General features: G+C 36.6%; 1 protein-coding gene across 7 annotated transcripts in view; it reads left to right on the top strand.

Annotated features, from left to right (window-relative positions):
• The window catches only part of PARG (poly(ADP-ribose) glycohydrolase), a 123,872-nt gene that overhangs the window by 42,139 nt on the left and 61,402 nt on the right, over positions 1-20,331 (top strand). For all 7 annotated transcript variants that reach the window (XM_032432317.1, XM_032432320.1, XM_032432316.1 and 4 more), the window contains 2 exons: positions 9,941-10,033; positions 14,312-14,469. In XM_032432317.1, the coding sequence (XP_032288208.1) occupies positions 9,941-10,033; positions 14,312-14,469 (251 nt within the window). The remainder of the gene's footprint in view (positions 1-9,940; positions 10,034-14,311; positions 14,470-20,331) is intronic.

The raw sequence follows: 20,331 nt of genomic DNA, 5'->3' as shown, positions 1-20,331 counted from the left end.
TCACATATTTAGTCATTTAACTGTAGTAAAATGTTAAAAAAGGCAGAGGGGAAAATATGTATCATTATCATAATAGTAGCTACTATTTGTTGGAAAGCTTCTAAAAGCAAAGGAACCCCAAGAATTGCTAGTAGCTACCGAAACTAGGAAGAGGCATGGAAAGATTCTTGCCTAGAGCTTTCAGAGGGAGGATAACCCTGCCAGCACCTTGATTTCAGACTTCTAGCCTCCAAAACTGTGAGAGAATAAATTTTTGTTGTTTCAAGCCACATAGTTTGCGGTACTTCATTACAGCACCCTAAGGAAACTAATATAATGTAGTAGTGGTGTAAGAGTCAGTTGTGATGATCACTGAGTAATATATAGAATTGTTGAATCATTATACACCTGAAACTAATATAACATTGTATGTTAATTATACTAAAATAAAAACAAAATGAAACAAAGAATCAAATTCATCCGTGGAAAACCAAGAAAACCCAGCAATAGACCCATGATTATATAATCATTTGATTTTCAGCAAAGGTGCCAAAGCAATCTAGTGCGAGAAAGAAATGTCTTTCAACAAATGATGCTGGAAGAACTGGATATACATATGGGGGAAAAATGAACTTCAGCTGTTCCTACACAGCATACACAGAAAATAATTCTAAATATAAAAGCTAAAACCATAAAGCTTCTAGAAGAAAGTACCTTTGTCATTTAGGCAATGATTTCATAGGACACAGAAAATATTAGCCATAAAAGAAAAAAAATTAATGAATACTCATCATCTAAGGACATTAAGAAAATGAATAGACAAACTAAAGACAGGGAGAAAATATTTGCAAAAAGTTTCTCTAACAAGGGGCTTGTATTTAGAATATATAAATAACTACAATTAAAAATTAAAAAGACAAACAACCTTATTAAAAAATGAGCAAAAGAATTTAAAAGACATCACAAAGAAAGGCATACAAATGACCAGTTAGCACATTAAAAAGTGCTCAATATCATTTGTCATTGGGGAAATGCCAATGAAAACTGGAATGAGATATTAGTGCACAAACAATAGAAAGGCTGAAGCTAAAATGACCAAGTGTAGGTAGAGATATGGAGCAACTGGAACTCTCATATTTTGTTGTTGGAGTGTACAGTGGTACTACTACATTGGGGAGAGGTCTGGTAGTTCTTTAGAAAACTAAACATTTATCTACCCTATGATCCATTAATTCATTAATTCTGGGGTTTTGTTTGTTTGTTTGTTTTGTTTTGTTTTGTTTTTAGAGAGCGAGAGGAGGGACTGGGAGGGAGAGAGGGAGAGAGGGAGAGAGAGAATTTTAAGCAGGCTCCATGCCCAGTGCAGAGCCCAACTCGGGCTCAATCCCACAACCCTGAGACCATGACCTGAGCTTAACTGACTGAGCCCCACCCAGGCGCTCCTAATTCTGTTCCTTTCTATACCCAAGAAAAATGAAAGTGTTGCACAAAAAATCCTGTGTTTGTAGAAGAATGTTATAACATCTTTATCTAATAGCCAAAACCTAGAAATAGCCCAGTTGTCTATCAACAGGAGAATGAGTAAACAAATTGTGGTGTATTCATACAATTGAATAAAATAATAAAAGGGAACAAAATCACTGATTAAACGTAGATATATCTCAAAAATATTGTGTTGAGGAAAAAAAAGCCTTACATAAACCAGTACAGGTCCTTTGTTTCCAGTGCATAAAGTTTTATAAGAGGCAGAACTGATCTATAATAGAACAAATTTAGAACAATGATAGTCCCTCAGGTGTGGGGGCAGGAATTTCCTGGGAAGGGGCATGAGAGAACTTTTAAGGTTCTTTTTTTTTTTTTTTTTTTAAGATTTTATTTATTTTTGAGAGAGAGAGAGCACAAGTAGACAGAGCAGCAGGCAGAGGGAGAGGGAGAAGCAGGCTCCCCGCTGAGCAGGGAGCCCGATACAGGACTCGATCCCAAGACCCTGGGATCATGACCTGAGCTGAAGGCAGACGCTTAATCGACTGAGCCACCCAGGCGCCCCAGAGAACTTTTAAGGTTTTGATAATGTCCTATATCTTGATAAGGGTCTAGGTTATACAGGCATATGCATTTGTAAAAAATTTGTTGAGTGGTAATAATGCCACTTAAATATACCGCTTAAGATTATTTTAGGGGCGCCTGGGTGGCTCAGTCGTTAAGTGTCTGCCTTCGGCTCAGGTCATGATCCCAGGGTCCTGGGATCGAGCCCCGCATTGGGCTCCCTGCTCGGCAGGAAGCCTGCTTCTCCCTCTCCCACTCCCCCTGCTTGTGTTCCTGCTCCCGCTATCTTTCTCTCTGTCAAATAAATAAATAAAATCTTTAAAAAAAAAAAAAAAGATTATTTTATTTCATTGAATTTAAATTTTACTGCAAAAGAAAAAAAACCTAAATATTATATTAAATATTAAACAATACTTATTGATATGCAGGCTGAAGTGATGAATGTACAGATGTCACCAATTACTTCAAAATGCATTTAAAAATGGATTGATGGATGGTTAGATATGTGACAAAAGTAAATATAGAAAAATAATTTAATTATAGAAACTACTGCATATATGGGTATTAAGTGTATAGTTATTTTAACTTTGCTGTATTTTTTTACTATGTTATGTTAATCCCCATACATTACATCATTAGTTTTTGATGTAGTGTTCCATGATTCATTGTTTGTGCATAACACCCAGTGCTCCATGCAGAATGTGCCCTCTTTAATACCCATCACCAGGCTAACCCATCCTCCCACCCCCCTCCCCTCTAGAACCCTCAGTTTCATATAATGTTGGGAAAAATAATTACTAGCGATAGGGAATTATACATCTATACTATGGAATACTATGTAGCATTTATCATTCTATTACATGGGAAGACTTCTATGGCTTTCTCTTATGGCAAAAAACCAAGTTGCAATAAAATACAGTATACCATTAAGTTAAAAAATTAACAAAGTTGAGTAGTTATTTTAATTTCAGGATCATAGGATTATGACTTTTTTCCTCTTCAAATTGTGGAGTGTGATGTAATTTTTTTTGAAAAATTATGTAATAAAATTTAATAGGCTAAACCTTGTATATAAAGGGTTTTTTCTGAAAATTTTCACTGAAAGAGATTATTAGTAACTTTAAAGTTTTACTGGGATCTAACTAGGTTTAGACCAATAGATAAAATGGAATGACTTAAGGTATTTATTATATTCATTGATTTGTGACGGGTCCCTTTTTAAAAGTTGTTTGCTATGAACTGTTTAAAGTGGATCTATGGAAACTTACTCTTTAGTAAAATGATGGTAGTTTTCTGATTTTTTTCAGCTGCAGGTTTCACTTACTCTCTCCAAGTTCAGAAGTCATTATTTATTTAATACTTTCTGTGTGCCAGACACTGTACTTAGGCATTATGACTAATGTCTGTAGTAATAGAGCACAGTTCACAGATTTAGTTTTAGTTGGTCAAGTATTCTAAGAAAGAAGAAATAAGTAAACATCTCTTCATTTGCATGCTTCTTGAGATTTAAATCATTCATAATGTTTTGACATTTGGCAAGTCAGTTACTCTTTTTTAGTAGTTTGTCCTTGTTTCTATCTGCTAAAGAAGAAAGAAAGATAGCCTTTGTATAGTCATTGTGATGAGCTTGCAGTATGACCCATGACAGTCCTTCAGGGTTAGGGCTGACCTATTGGGGGGGGGGGTGTCACAGAAAGAGCATAGGGCTTTCTGCTGTGAGACTCATGAGGTCAGTGATCATGTCTGTTATTGTTTACAGTTCTATCTTCATTCCTGGCACAGTGTCTGGTACATAATAAGTACTCAAAATATTTGTTTACTGGCCAGTTGAATTAACAAAGAGATTTATAGTTCAAGGAGAAGAGATGAGCAAAATAGCATTATAATTTTGAAACTCACTGTGTCAATTCTGAATGAGACATACGCATAATGGATTTGTGGGACTAGAATAAAAAGAACACCACACACACACACACACATGCAGAAACACCTGCTGCATGTAATTATCTATGCAGACTATCCAATAGAGAACAGGGCTTTACTTGTGGGAAAATTTAACAAAGCTTTCCTTTTATTGTCTTATGTTTATTTTCCTTATAATCATCATTGCCATTACTATAAATAAACATAATATATGCTATATTATAAGTAAACATTTACTATTTATTGTTTAAGGTTCTTGCTACTCTGGAAGTAAAGAAATGACTTACATTTTAAAAACCTTTCATTATTTATATCTTGGTTTACATTGTATAGATTAATAATAAATAATAATTTATAGGGGCGCCTGGGTGGCTCAGTCGTTAAGCGTCTGCCTTCGGCTCAGGTCATGATCCCAGGGTCCTGGGATCGAGCCCCGCATCGGGCTCCCTGCTCCGCGGGAAGCCTGCTTCTCCCTCTCCCACTCCCCCCGCTTGTGTTCCCTCTCTCGCTGTGTCTCTCTCTGTCAAATAAATAAAATCTTTAAAAAAAAAAAAAAATAATAATAATTTATAAAAGGTAACATTTGCATAAAATTATAATATGTGAGAAGGTGTAAGATCATGGTAGGTTTTTAAATTATACATTCTCTCTCAAACAGTAGTTGGGTTGGTTATGTTCTTGAATGATGTTTTTTTATGTTCTCATTTGCGTTTCCAAAGCAGCATTTAGACATAGCTCTGAAGTGTTGACAGTTGTGAAGAAGTCCAGTGCAGTAACGTTTTATCAGATAAATAAGTGATATTTTAAAGCTTGTGACCATCAGCAAAGCATGGCAGCAACTACTTGGTATGTCAGTTTTAAAAGACAAGGACAGGTACCCAGAGGAGAAGCTGTCAGCCCATTTAGACACATAAAGTTTAAATGTCTTTAGGTTAAAAATGTTTGGGTAGACATTTCTCCCCGTCCTTCTGCTAAATACAGCTAAAAACCCTGGACACTATATAAATATAAGAAGACTCTGAAAGGTAGAGAAAAGACTGACCAGCTAGGGTCTGTGGGGCCCTAGAAAAGTACAGTAGACGTCTAGCAGGGAGCTTGAACTCTCACCTCCACCCAGTGGCACAAGATGTCTTCCCCACTCCTCATAAGTAGAGGGCCTGAGTTTCTACTCTGAACTGGCAGTAATGAGGCAGCTCTTGCCTTCCTTTGTTACAGAAGGCTTGCTAAAACAAGATTTAAATAAGATCCAGAATCTCCTAACATAATACCCAAGATATCCAGATTCCAGTAAAAAATGACTCATCACCAAGAATCAGGAAAATCTGAGTTGAAATGAGAAGACAATCAATGGACCCCAACCCCAAGATAAAACAGATGTTAGAATTGTGTGACAAGATTTTAAAGCAGCCATCACAAAAGGCTTCAATGAGCAATGAAAAATAGTTTCAGGAAATAGATAGTAGCTACAAAGAAAAACCAAATAGAAATTTTAGAACTGAAAAATACAATAACTGAAATTTTTAAAGAAATGCAATGGATGAGCTCAATGAGGAAATGGAATGACAGAAGAAAGAAATGGTGAACTTGAAAAAGAACAACAGAATTACTCATTTTGAACGACACAAAGAAAATAGACTGGCAAAAAAAAAAAAAAAAAACAATTTAAGGACCTTTGCGACTATAACAAAAGATCTAACATTCATGTCATTTTAGTACTAGAAAGAGAGGAGAAAGAGGTCAGATCTGAAAAAAATAGAAGAAATAGTAGCTAGAAACTAGAAATAATAGTTGAAATTTTCCCAAATTTTACAAAAGACATAAACCTACAGCTTGAAGAAGCCAAGGGGACCCCAAACAGGATAAACCCCAAGAAATCCATGCCAAGACATATAGTCAGACTTCTTAAAAGGCAAAGAAAACATTTGAAAGCATTAGGAGAGAAATGACACATGGCCTGTAGGAGAAAAACAATTTGATAGTGGATTTCTCATCAGGGAACATGGAGACCAAAGGAATTGATACAATATTTTCAAAGGAATAAAGGGAAAGAAAAGTCAACCGAGAATTCTATATCCAATAAAAATATTCATCAAGAATAAAGGGGAAACCATGATTCTCAGATGAAGGAAAAGGAAGAGACTTTGTCATTAGTAGACCTATCCTAAAAGAATGTCTAAAGGGATTTCTTGAAACAGAGAGGAAATGATAAAAGATGGAATTCTGGAACACCAGGAAGGAAGAAAGAACAACAGAAAGAGCCAACATGTAGTAAATAGACTTTTCTTCTTGAGTATTCTAAATTGTGTTTGACATTTTCTCTTTAACCATTTTTCAATAATTGTAACACTGTGGTTCTCAATGTGTGTCGGGAAATATTGAAGACAATTATATTATAAATGGGGAGAGGGTAAAGGGACTTGAACAAAGGTAAAATTTCTCTACTGGAACTGTTAAGATGTTGACACCAATAAACTGTGATAAGTTATATATAATGTAATGTCTAGAACAGCCAATAAAATCTATTCGAAGAGATACACTAAAAAACATTTTAGATTAATAAAAATGGAATTCTAAAATATGTTTAAGTAACCCATAGGAAGGAAGGAAAAAGAGAACAGATAAAAGAAATAGAAAATAAAAAATGAAGTGAGTATTCGCTAACATATTCATGATTAAATGTAAATAGTCTAAATCTGCCAATTGCAAGAGATTTACAAAGTGAATAAAAAAGTGATGCACTATATGTGCTTTATAAGAAATCAGTTCAGACATAATGATATAGGCAGGTTGAAAGTAAAAGGCAGCTTTATTTGTGACAGCCAAAAATTGGAAACAACCAAAATGTCCCTCAGTAAATGAATGGTTAAACAAACTGTAGTATATTGATACCATGGAATACTACTCAACAGTAAGAGGGGAGTAACTATTGATGCTTGTATCAACTTGATTTGATCTTAAGGGCATTATGCTGGCTGAAAAAGTCAATCTTAAAATGACATATACTATTTGATTACATTTATATAACATAACAAAATTATAGAGATGGAAAACATACATGGTTGCTAGGGCTTTAGGAATGGTTGGAGGAAGGAAGGTGTGGCTAAATGAATAGCAGGAGAGAGAGATGTAGTGAAACAGTTTTGTATTTTGATTTTGGTGTTGGTTGCACAAATGTACATGTGATAAAAATAGCATAGAGTGATACACACACTGTACCAGTTTTTTTTTTTTTTTAATATTTTATTTATTTATTTGACAGAGAGAGGCACAGCGAGAGAGCGAACACAAGCAGGGGGAGTGGGAGAGGGAGAAGCAGGCTTCCCGCCGAGCAGCAAGCCCGATGTGGGGCTCGATCCCAGGACCCTGAGATCATGACCTGAGCCGAAGGCAGACGCTTAACGACTGAGCCACCCAGGCACCCCTACACTGTACCAGTTTAAATTTCCTGGTTTTGATATTGTTATACTTCTGTAAAATGGAACCATTAAGAGAAACTGGGGGAAGGTAAACTGGATCTCTCTATACTATTTTTTTTTTTTTTTTAAGATTTTATTTCTTTATTTGACAGAGAGACAGCGAGAGAGGGAACACAAGCAGGGGGAGTGGGAGAGGGAGAAGCAGGCTTCCCTCGGAGCAGGGAGCCCAATGCAAGACTTGATCCCAGGACCCTGGAATCATGACCTGAGCCAAAGCAGATGCTTAATGACTGAGCCACCCAGGCGCTCCTCTATACTATTTTTGCAACTTACTGTGAATCTATAATTATTTCAAAATATGTTTTTAAAAGCAAAAGATGAGTTATAAGTAAGAAGAGTTTGAATATTTTAAACAAATGTGTTAGTATGTTTTATGCATTTTCAGGTAAAGGAAAGCAAGTATCTTTGATGTGTACCTCTAAAATGGTAGGATGCCTTCTATGACTAATTTAGTTTTTATTTTTATTAAAGAGACTTATAATGAAGAGGCAGCCATTTAACCACAATGAACTCTACCCTTTTTTTTAAGAAATTGTGTTAACTTCCCATTATAGAGGATTAGGATTTAGCTATTGTTCACTTCCCTCTTCACCATTAACGCAAACCTTATTTCTACTTCCCATTTTCCTACCGTAGTTATCATTATTTCAATTAAGATCAATATTCTGTTTTTTTAAAGCAGGATAGTAAAAGCACTATCCATGTCTAAGATATGATTGCTTTTCCACTCTTGCACAATTTTTTGTTTTCCCCAGAATTAATAATTGTCTTGTGTTGTTCACTTACTTAGTTTTCTTTATATCTGTGATTGAATCCCAAACTCCATGAATTGCAGGTATCTTTCTTTTCATTCTCAGTATTAGTTTTCCCACTGTCCCAATTTAAAGAGGGAGGTGAGCATAGGTTGGATTTTTAGCATATTGGTATAAAGACAGTTCTTAGTGTTAGAAATTCCCTGTAAAACCAGAGTGGATTTAAATTGTTACCTTTTATATTTACACACATACCTTGTGTGGCTGCAGATAGATGAATGAATATTCCTTTATTCCAGCTTATAGCAAAGAAAGTCTGTAGGTTTGTGAAGAGTCTGTATCCTAATGAATCCCTTTCACGTAGAGAAGTGAGGAGGGCAGTGGAGTAGAGGTGGGAACACTTGGGTTCTAGTTTTGATTTAGTTGATAATTGACCTTCTCAAGCTGGGATAATCAGGTAACCTCCTTGGCCTCAGTTTTCTTTTCTTTGTAATAATGACAGAATCAGACTGGGTTAAAAGTGAGACCTCCTTTAGTTCAAATGTAATTTTAAGTTGATAAATGTTTTACTTTAATCCTGACTTAACAGATTAATTTCCAAATGTTTAATTGGTTAATTCCAAATTGGTTAATTTCCAAATTAAAAGTGTTTTCATTTTCAATACTTTTAAAGACATACCCTGATTTTTAGAGAGAAATTAGATCAAAAGACCTAAAGTAATTTCTAAAGCCTGTGGGGATGGGAAATTATAAAAGACAAAAATGGGCTAGGAATGTTGTCTTTGTTGTGCTTCAAATTATGATGTGGGAATTGTGGTTTTAACTTCCCAAGGATGCCTAGAAAGAAAAATTCTTAGGTCATCAGAAACCTCATTGTTTACTACCCAAGTAGGTTAAATTTGAAAAATATACACTGCTCTGAAATAATTAGTAGGGTTTTTATGGTGATTTTTTAAAATTACAGCTATTGAAGCTGGATGGATTCTTGAGGGTTTCTGGGAGAGTCCTTAGTGGTCTAGCAGTTTTTAGTTGTAACCAAGGGCAGAATGTGCTGGTTTTTTTATTTTTATTTGCAAGTGTTTTATTTAATTGTGAATGTTGATATGAGAGATATTTGATATTTGGGATACTTAATTAGTTTTCAGAGGGTATTCAGGTAAATTAGATATGTTTGAAATTGAATTTGTAGGGGCACCTGGGTGGCTCAGTTGGTTAAGCATTTGCCTTCAGCTTAGGTCATGATCCCAGGGTTCTGGGATCGAGTCCCGCATCAGGCTCTCTGCTCAGCGGGGAGTCTGCTTCTCCCTCTCCCTCTGCTCTTCCCCCTGCTTGTGCTCTCTCTGTCAAATAAATAAATAAAATCTTAAAAAAAAAACCAAAAAAACAAAACAGGGCACCTGGGTGGCTCAGTCATTAAGCGTCTGCCTTCAGCTCGGGTCGTGATCTTGGGATTCTGGGATCGAGCCCTGCATCTGGCTCCTCGCTCAGCGGGAGGCCTGCTTCTCCCTCTCCCCTCCCCCTGCTTGTGTTCCCCCTCTCGCTGTCTTTCCGTTAGATAAATAAATAAAATCTTAAAAGAAAATGAATTTGTAAGTTCACCTGAGTTCCACCTTAGTGCACATCTACTGGTGTACTTTTACATGTGTTTAATGATACTGATAATGTGCCTTATGGGATCCTATTAAAAGCAGGTATGTAATTTAATTTCATAACAAACATTTGTTCATTGGTTATTATTCACTAATATATTTTATTGGTTTTCAGGTACTTGAAGAAGCAGAAGCTCAACATTTATATCAGTCCATTTTACCTGATATGGTGAAAATTGCACTCTGTCTGCCAAATATTTGCACCCAGGTTAGTAGAAATAACTTCTTCCTCAGTAGCTTTCTTGGCACTCACAATTGAATTTCTTTTAAACTCTAATGGCCAGGGTCCAAGAGAGAAAAGAGAGAGATGGGAAACAGTTTTTGCCAAAGAGTATAAGGATTTTGCTATACTGAAAAAAGGTTAGAGGCTAGAGGGAATGCTGCAAAAGGACATTAAAAATGCAGCATTCAATTTCTGAGCTTCAGTTTACACTGTTGAAGTTTGCTTATTCAGACTCCGTATTCTCTTTTTGTTTAAACAATCTCTGACTTAAAAAAAAAATGTCATTATTCCACAACATACTAATGGATTTAGAACATTTTATCTTCAGAATGGCTTACTACCTCACACTTCTTACCCCCCACAGTGGTGTATTGTATAACAAATGAGCTCATGGTGCTTTTTTAACTTTTAAAAATGAAAGAAAGAATCTGGTATTATTTCTTTTTGGGGGGAATATGTTAATTATAGCTACATAATAAATTGCCTCAAAATTTCATGGCTTAAAGCAACAAACATTTATTATCTCACAATCTCTGTCAGGAATTCAGGAGCAGTTTTGCTGAGTGGTTCTGGCTCAGGATCTCTTTTGTGGTTGCAGTCAGGGTGTTGGTCAGGGCTGTACTCTTCTGAAGGTTTCACTGAGACTGGAGGAGCCGCCTCTAAGTTGGTTTACTCACGTGGCTTTTGGCAGAAGCCCCCAATTTCTTTTTTCTTTTTTTTAAGATTTTATTTATTTATTCATGAGAGACAGAGGCAGAGGGAGAAGCAGGCTCCCCAACGGAGCAGGGAGCCTGATATGGGGCTCAATCCCAGGACCCTGGGATCACGACCTGAGTTGAAGGCAGACACTTAACCCGACTGAACCCAGAAGCCCTGTTTCTTGCGATGGCCCACTCCATAGGCTGATTGGGTCGTCCTCACGACATGATTGCTAACTTCTCCAGAACAAGCCACCTAAGGGAGAAAACAAGAAATTGGCAGTGTCTTTTTTGACCTAGTTTTTGAAGGCACCTACTGTCACTCCTGCTATTTTTCTATTGATTCCAAATTAGTCACTAAATCTAATCCACACTCAAGGAGATGGTAATTAGACTCTCTTAGAAGGAGGAAATATTGGGGTGCCTGGGTGGCACAGTTGGTTGAGCGTCTGACTCTTGGTTTTGGCTCAGGTCATGATCTCAGGGTTGTGAGATCGAGCCCTACATTCACTACACACTCAGTGCAGAGTCTGCTTGAGATTCTCCCTCCCTTGCCCTCTACCCCTCCCGCTCGTGCTCTCTTTCTAAAATTTAAAAAAAAAAAAAAAAAAATTTTTTTAAAAAGGAGGAAATGTCAAAGAATTTGTGGACATATTTTCAAATCAGCACCATAAGAGGTTTTTGGTTTGTTCTTTATAATTTTCTTCCTATGTTTCTCACAACAGTGGCTTGAATTTGCCTCTGTCTTTTGTGTCTAGAGCCAGATCCCTTGCTGCAAGGATGCTAGCCAGGGTTTTGCTAATACTGTTGCTTCACAGAGGCCCTAGGGACATTTTGGGTGGACCAGTTTACAAATGTGTGAAATGGTTTAACACACAGCAGTTTGTCATTGGGGGTACCCCCAAAACCACAAGCATAGTCATTGGGACAATCTAAAAACATAGCCAAATGCCTGAGGGCCATGCCATCTTCAGTTGAGAACCACTGTATGTTTTTTGATGTGCCATATTTGTTAGCATTTTACTGTGATATTTCTAATTTTATGTAACTTTAATTTCACATCATTAATGCATTGTGTCTGAAATAAGTTTTTCTGTTGGGCAGGGAAAATATATATTAATACTCCTCTTCTTGTTTACGTTGGAAGTTTTTTGCTTACTTATGTGTCATGTTCACTCTCTTTCCTTTTTCTCCTTGCTTTTTTCTTTACCTAGTAAAATCTCCCACTATCTCTTAGGTTCTGCTTAACTTTTATGTCGCCTGCGAAGCCTTCCCTACCTCTCCTAGCCAAAGTTAATCCCTCCTATAACACTCAAGTCACACTTAGAACATTATTTTGTAATTTATATCTTTATATAATTTCCCCCTACTATATTATATTCTTCTTGAAGGGAAATCCTCTTTGTGTCCCCAAGTTTCATGTGCTTAATTAAATGGTTTTTTAATTCAACGTGTAGTTCATAATTGATAGTATATAACCTATAGACATGAATCACTTAAATCATCTTCTCTTCCCCTTGCACTTAGGCAAGAGCATTTCCATATTTTATGTGATGAGATATATATTCAAAAACATCTAAATTTATAAGCTCTAATAAGGCACTTGGTAGAACAAAATCAGATTTGTGGCTCCCCAACATTTTGACCTGGCTAAAAACAATTTTGTTCTAACATTCATGTATTGGTGGGGACAACATTTTAAATCTGGGCTTTATACTGTACTGAAAAGTAAATCTCTGCTATGAAAGTTAACATTTCACTTTGATATCAAAATATATCTTTGGCAAATTAAATTGCATATGTGGTTATTTAATGATTTATCACATTAACATTCTCTAGGCCAAACCAAAAGGTAAATTTTAGATTTTTAAAAAGGAAATTAAAAGAAGGAAACAAATTTTGGACATGAACTTTTTGAAAGATCTTGGTTCATATTAAACCAGTCTCTTACTTTAGCTGAGCACTTGATAAGATCCACATTTTCTAGTTTTCCCCAAGTATGAGCTTTTAGTCATTTCTCCTCCAAGAAAACAGAAATCAATTACTCTATTTAAAATTGTACTGCTTTGTGATTTGGGGGTTAAGAAATGTTTGTGTTTATTGTTCATTAAGCCTAAAACATCACCATTGATTTTTAAAGTCATTTTTATGGATAACTTGGTAAATGGCAGTTAAAAGCTAATTTTTAACTAAAACTAATTTTTAACTAAAACTAAGTAACTGTTTGAAGCCATTGATACATTATCACCTTTTCTAAACTCATTGCTGGGTTGTAAATAAATGTATAGGGTGGGAAATGGAAATCCATATGACCTGTTTCCTCTTTCTTAGAAATGGTAATTGCTAAGGCCTAAAAGGAGAGAATTTTGGATATTGTAGTGATTCTTTCCATTTCTCTTGTTTGTTTATCTTTGTATTTTCCCAAGGGAAATAGTTGAACTGCAAATTTAACCTTTTCTTTTTCTAGCAAACTCTTATTCTAGCACTGATGTACATTTTCTCTTACTTAGAAAAAAGTTAATTGTTATATCATTGCAGTTTTGATTTGTCTTGCCTGCCTTTCCTCGGTTTCATTTTTGGTGTTGATTCCTTAGATATGATCAGGACAGTTGTCTATGTATACTGGTTTGAAATGAATGCAGATATCCAGGATTCTTAGTTCTGGGTCTTATTGAAAGGCTGAAGGAAAAGCATCTTAAACATTATGTTGGAGCATTTTAAAACTTTACAACTGATACATAAAATTGGCTTTACCATCATGTCTTTGAAAACATGTAGTTTAAACATTTAAAATAGAATAAAACCCACTGAATATAATAGTCAGATCCCATGGATTATACTGAAAAGAAAAGGTCAATGAATTTGGATTTGGTACAACTAGAAGACATTTCCATCATAAAAACTTAGAAGGAAAAATGTCCTGTGTCTTCTTGGCTTAAAATGAGTATGTAGGAAATGCCTGTCTTCTTACAAGTTATACATAAGTCTGTATGCACATGTCCTATTAATTGCTTTAATAAAATTAGATTAGGTCTCATTAAGAAATTGTCAAAGTAAAGTGTGATTCAGAATTAGAAGGAAAAGACTTATTTATTGAATTATTTTCCTTAGATCATTTTATTTAGGACTAAAATAGAAAAATTGCTCCATCCAGCAATCATAAATACAAGTGAGAATAAAATTTAGCATATGTAACAATAATAGCTAAACTCAATGTTGCATTTTTATGTTTCATCTTTTGTTTTAATTTTTCATTATAGGGGTAATGTGTTTTTATTTCCTACTTGCTAAAGCAATCTTGTTTTCCACTAATAAGTAATGTTTTGTGTTCTTTTCACTATCATTATTATTGATTAGAAATCTGCAGTTTGTCAAACAAGTACACTTTTCCAATCATCCTTGATGAACTGCCCTTGACTTCAACAGTACTGCTGATTTAAGGATTCAAGAGTGGCCTGAAATTATTCCTGCCTTAATTTAGCAAATGCAATTTGGTGCCTCTGCTTTTGAAATTGCTAAACTAATTATTGCTCTTCTTGTCTGTGTATTTTGTTTCCTCTATCAGCCAATACCACTCCTGAAACAGAAGATGAATCATTCCATCACAATGTCACAGGAACAGATTGCCAGTCTTTTAGCTAATGCTTTCTTCTGCACATTTCCACGGCGAAATGCTAAGATGAAATCTGAGTATTCTAGCTACCCAGACATTAACTTCAATCGGTATGTTTTCAGAGAACACCTCTTTAAAAGGGAAATAGAGAAGGGTGGAAGGAACTAATATTTGTCCAGTGATTTGCCATAGGCCAAACATTTTATGTCCAATTATCTAATCTTTATAATGCAGTGAGTTAAGTGGTATTTTTGCCATTTTGCAGGCAAGATAATTAAAATTCAATGAAAATCTTTGTTATTACATGGTTACTCTCCATTATTAACACTAAGAAGGAGTGGGGAAACAATGAAAAATAATGTCATCTGTGTAAGAGAATTTATTTAAAATCCCAGCAAGAGATACTCATTTTATACCATATTCTCTTTGATTGTGTAAATACCAGTTGTGAGGAACATGTTGTTAACCTAATTTTGAGTCAGTATGTTAAGCTAAGTTTGTTTTAAGAGAATAGTATTTAGTCATTTAGTTCAAAAATACAGTGAGCAATTACAGTATTCTCCACAGTTTGTTAAGTGCCTTGAGGGTTACAAGAGAAGGGATGAACCAGTTTCTGACTTCTGTGCCTTTCTCTCATCCACAAGGCCTTTATTCCTTCTTCAAGCCTCGGTTCGTGTGTCACTGCTTCTGATAGCTCTGATCCTGCCAGGATAGGTTTGCTACTCCTTAGGGTTCCTATGAAGGTCTATATGTACCTCTGTTATATAGAGGAGAGGTATACAGCATTATGATACTTTATTAGAAAAGGATATAGTTTAATAAAGGAAACCTTTCTTGAAGAAATAACTTTTGAACTAAGTATGAAGGGGTGAGTAGGAGTTTTTGCCAAGGAGAAAAGGAGAGATGATTACATTGTGGGCAGGGGGTACAGCACGTACAAAAGTACTGTGGTAAGAAGCACATGACATCCCCAGGGACTGAGAGAAGACCAGTGCAGCTGCAGCACAGAGAGAGAGGATAAGTTGCAGAAGGAGATGGGGGCCAGTAGGCAATCCTACTGTGCCTAGTAGGCCTTCTAAGGCAATAGGAAGTCTTTAAAGGATTTGGTATGGGAGGAGGGGGAAGCTGATGTATTTGATCTGATCTGCATTTTCAGAAGTTTATTCTGACTACAATGTCGGTACTGAGTAGAGAGGGGCCATAGTACAATGAGTTTACCCAGTTGGAGAGGCTATTGCAATACAGCAGGAAGGAGAGGATGATAGCTGGGATCGTGTAGTGGTTGGGGTGGAGGTGTGGTGACATTTGAAGGGCAAGTCAGTGTGATGGTGACAGACTTGTTCAGTGAGTGGGTGAAAGGAGGCCTCCAGGATACTTCTTAGGTTTGTACAACCAGGCATGTGCCTTTAGTGTTCTCTGCTTTTCCTCCTGTACCACCTACCCTACTTTGTTACAATTGCTTGTTTCATCCTTTCAGTGGGGACAGGGATCTTTTTTTTTTTTAATTAATTAATTAATTTGAGAAAGAGAGAGCTGGGGGAGGGGCAGAGGGAGAGAGAGAATCTCAAGCAGACTCCCCCCCCCCCAAGTGTGAAGCCTGAAGTGGTGCTCAATCTCACAACACCGAGATCATGACCTGAGCCGAAATCAAGAGTTGGACATTTAACTGACTGAGCCACCCAGGTGCCCCCGTCAGTGGGGACAGGGATCTTATCTTTCATTAGATTTCATGCATTGTAGGCCTTCAATAAATCCACATTGAGTGAATGAAAATAAATTTTACAGATGGAACGTTTGAGAAATTGATTAGTGGCAGAAGGCTAGAACTAAAACTAGTTCTTAGTCTACTGTTTTTTATTTTTCAAACTGCATCTTATCCTTAGCAATTAGGAAATGTTTTTGTTTTTTTTTTAAAGATTTTATTTATTTGAGAGAGAGAATGAGTTAGAGAGAGCATGAGAGGGGGTGGGTCAGAGGGAGAAGCAGACTCCTTGCTCAGCGGGGAGCCCGATGCGGGACTTGATCCCGGGACTCCAGGATCATGACCTGAGCCGAAGGCAGTTGCTTAACCAACTGAGCCACCCAGGTGCCCAGAAATGTTTTATTTTTAAGCTATATATAATTCAAGTTTTTGCCTTGATTTCTTTAATATTTGGGATAGGATTGAGAGAAAACAAAGAGCATTGGTATCTGCAATTGTAATTATGTAAAGAACCTGTTTATTAACTATAATTTTTTGGCTTATTTGAGAAATTATTAAAGAATTTTTTTATACTCATAGTTAAGGGCTATGCATCTCTTGCAGGTTTTCTTTTTTAATATAGAAAAGGACATGGTCAAATTTTGTATGTAAGTAAACAGTGGAAATTTAATTTTGTAGAAATGTAATTACCTGTTTCCATGAAGAGTATTAGTTATATTAATAATAAGGATCTACATAGAGTAAATAGTCTTTCTGTTTATTTGGAATAAATGTTTGATCAGCTCCAGGATCACCAGGGATACTGTAAATTTTAAAATTTCTATCCAGAATTCTCAAGACAGTCCCAGTGGCTCTTTGTTTTTCTGGTTTTGGGTTTTGGTAAGCAGTAGCTCTAATTAATAATGCTTTAGAATTAGTGTTTCCATGACCACTTACAGTTTGTTTCCATGGGGTGAGTAGTCAGTCAGTGCATGTATCTTGATGGTCCCTCAGATAAACCTTTGATATCTTAGTTATAAGCTTTGTCAGATTGATTCTTGACTTAATTATAGACCTCTTAAGTTTATTTTTTAGATAAGAACTATGCATTCTCTTACTAAGTTAAGGTTGTATCAGAGAGCCTCTTTTCCAAAAAAGTTATTTTTAAAACTGTTAGGGATATTTACAAACATACTAAAAAATAAAGAAAACAGTATTATGAACCCATGTTTATCCAACTTCAGTACTTACCAGAATTTTTTATTTTGCTCTGTTTTCATCTATCCAACCCCACTTTTTTTTTTTTTTTTTTTTTTAATTTTAAAGCAAATTGCAGATGTTAAGTTTCACCCATGAAGAATTCAGTATTTAGGGGCGCCTGGCTGGCTCAGTTGGTAGAGCATGCTACTGTTGATCTTGGGATGGTGAGTTTCAGCCCCATGTTGGGTGTAGAGTTTACTTAAAGAAAAAAAAAAGAGGGGCGCCTGGGTGGCTCAGTCGTTAAGCGTCTGCCTTCGGCTCAGGTCATGATCCCAGGGTCCTGGGATCGAGCCCCGCATCGGGCTCCCTGCTCGGCGGGAAGCCTGCTTCTCCCTCTCCCACTCCCCCTGCTTGTGTTCCCTCTCTCGCTGTGTCTCTCTCTGTCAAATAAATAAATAAAATCTTTAAAAAAAAAAAAAAGAAAAAAAAAAAGAATTCAGTATTTAAACTCTTCACAAATCACATTAGTCTGATACCTTGGTTAAATGTTTATAGCCCTTTTCTCAGAAATGCTTAAAGCTCTCTGTGGATAACTACAAATATACATTACTCATCAGTTAAAACAAGAAAAAGCACAGAAAGGGAGCGGAAGATTAAGCATGATTAGAATTAGCAATTGTAGGGGTACCTGAGTGGCTCAGTTGGTTGGGCTTGGTCTGACTCTTGAGTTCGGCTCAGGTTATGATCTCAGGGTCCTGGGATCAAGCCCCCATGCCTGGCTCCACACTCAGCGTAGAGTCTGTTTATCCCTCTCCCTCTGCTCCTCCCCCTCCTTTCTCATTCTCAAATAAATAAAATAAAATCTTTAAAAAAAAGAATTAGCAATTGAATGTAGAATATGACCTCAATTATGTTAAAATATCTGTATTTGTTAATACACCTCTATAGAGGTTCATGTCGGTACATGTATGAGCATGGAAAATGGACTGACAAGAAAATTAATAAAATATGATTACCATTTAAAGCTTTTATTTCATCCTTTTCTATATTTTTGAAATTGTTTATAATAAGCATATATTACTTTTATAATCAGAAGAAAAATAGTTACAAGTCAACCATCAGAAGTGGAGCAGAAGACAAAGTTAATAAAAAGAGTGGATGATTTTTGTAATTTGATTTTGAGGTTGGAATCCCACAGATTTTTTGAGCCTTTTTTAAACAGCTAGCTTCTTCCTTCCTAACTATAGCCCCAGAGACACAGTATCATAACCTCCCCTTCCCCGTCACTGTCCATTCAGCATGTAAGAGAAACAAGTCCACAGGGTCCTCTAAGGGCTGGGCCCCTGCTACACTGACAGCATTCTTCTCTCGATAATAAAATAGACCTCAGGTTTGGAATGGCTGACAGGTAGAAGTCAAGAAGTCTTGGGAAGCTTTGGCTTTTGTGACTTCCCATTTCCTGCCATAATTACCAGGATTTATATCAATTTTAAGACATGTGTTAATTTAATTTAATTTTTAAGATTTTATTATTTGAGATAGAGTGAGCGAGCGAAAGAGAGAGCACAAGTAGGGGGAGCAGCAGAAGGAGAGAGAGAGAAGAGACTCCCCGCTGAGCAGGGAGCCTGATGCGGGGCTCGATCCTAGGATCCTGGATCATGACCTGAGCCGAAGGCAGACACTTAACCAGCTGAGCCACCCAGGTGCCCCACATGTGTTCATTTTAAAGCATCATTGTTTTTCAGTTAAACTTCTGACAGGGGAATGCTGGAACTTCTTGGCAAAGGCACATTTATCTTTTTCATTGTGCATGGTCATTTATCCTGAAGTCTGAGCTGGTTGGCTCTGAGTGTCAGCATGTTAGGTTTGACGGGACAAGAGGCTGAGCTATTTTTCTTAATGAAGGGAATATGGGGGCGCCTGGGTGGCTCAGTCATTAAGCGTATGCCTTCAGCTCAGGTCATGATCCCAGGGTCCTGGGGTCAAGCCCCGCATCGTGCTCCCTGCTCCGAGGGAAGCCTGCTTCTCCCTTTCCCGCTTCCCCTGCTTGTGTTCCCTCTCTCACTGTGTCTCTCTCTGTCAAAAAAAAAAATGAAGGGAATATGGATTTGAACAATATAAGCATTTTATGTAAATGAGTGTTGATTTCTTTGCTGGCCATGAGAATTTTTTTTCATGAGAATAATTCTTAATAACAATACCTAATATTTATTAAGTACTTGCTGTGTATCAATCACCATGCTGTTATTTTTTTTTTTTTTTTTTTAAAGATTTTATTTATTTATTTGAGACAGAGAGAATGAGAGAGAGAGAGAGCACATGAGATGGGGGAGGGTCAGAGGGAGAAGCAGGCTCCCTGCCGAGCAGGGAGCCCGATGCGGGACTCGATCCAGGGACTCCAGGATCATGACCTGAGCCGAAGGCAGTCGCCTAACCAACTGAGCCACCCAGGCGCCCCATGCTGTTATTTTTTAACCTAATATATCAAACTTATAAATTAGGTTTTTTTTTTTTCCTTCATTTTTCAGATAAGGAGATGGAGGCTTAAAGAGGGTAGGTTACTTCACTAAGTTAGCTGGTATAATTGGGATTCAAACTTAGGATAAAGTTAACCTCTAGAAGCTATGTCCCTTAACCAAATTTGGCCTCTCTTTGAATAATTACTCAGTTTAATTAGATTAATACTTCTTACATCATAGCTAATCAGAAACTAGAACTATCCTTAGAAATAATTCTTGATCTGTAAAATGAATCAAAGTCATTCATCAGTCCAGAGTGACCATGAGGGATTTAAACTCATAGTATCCCAATAGCATTTTCACCAAATGAGAGTTTAATCTATTGAAGATTTGAATACAAGCATATTCCTGTCTTCTGGTTGATGGATATTCTCTTGGTCACCAGAATGTTGAAAATTAATTAAGGGCAGGTAAATCCTGTGGTGGTCTCCACAATTGTTTTAGGGAATCCTAGCAGCCAGGATGTCAGCACTTGGCTGCACTGAGATGGTATGTGTTTAATAAGCCTAAACTAGCAAAAAAACCAGGATCATGACTATACACGATCATTGGTGCTGTCTGTTAACAGCTTA

The sequence above is a fragment of the Phoca vitulina genome, unplaced genomic scaffold (assembly GCF_004348235.1).
Source record: "Phoca vitulina isolate PV1807 unplaced genomic scaffold, GSC_HSeal_1.0 scaffold48, whole genome shotgun sequence".
Lineage (NCBI taxonomy): Eukaryota > Metazoa > Chordata > Mammalia > Carnivora > Phocidae > Phoca > Phoca vitulina.
This window is presented reverse-complemented; position numbering and strand designations above follow the sequence as displayed.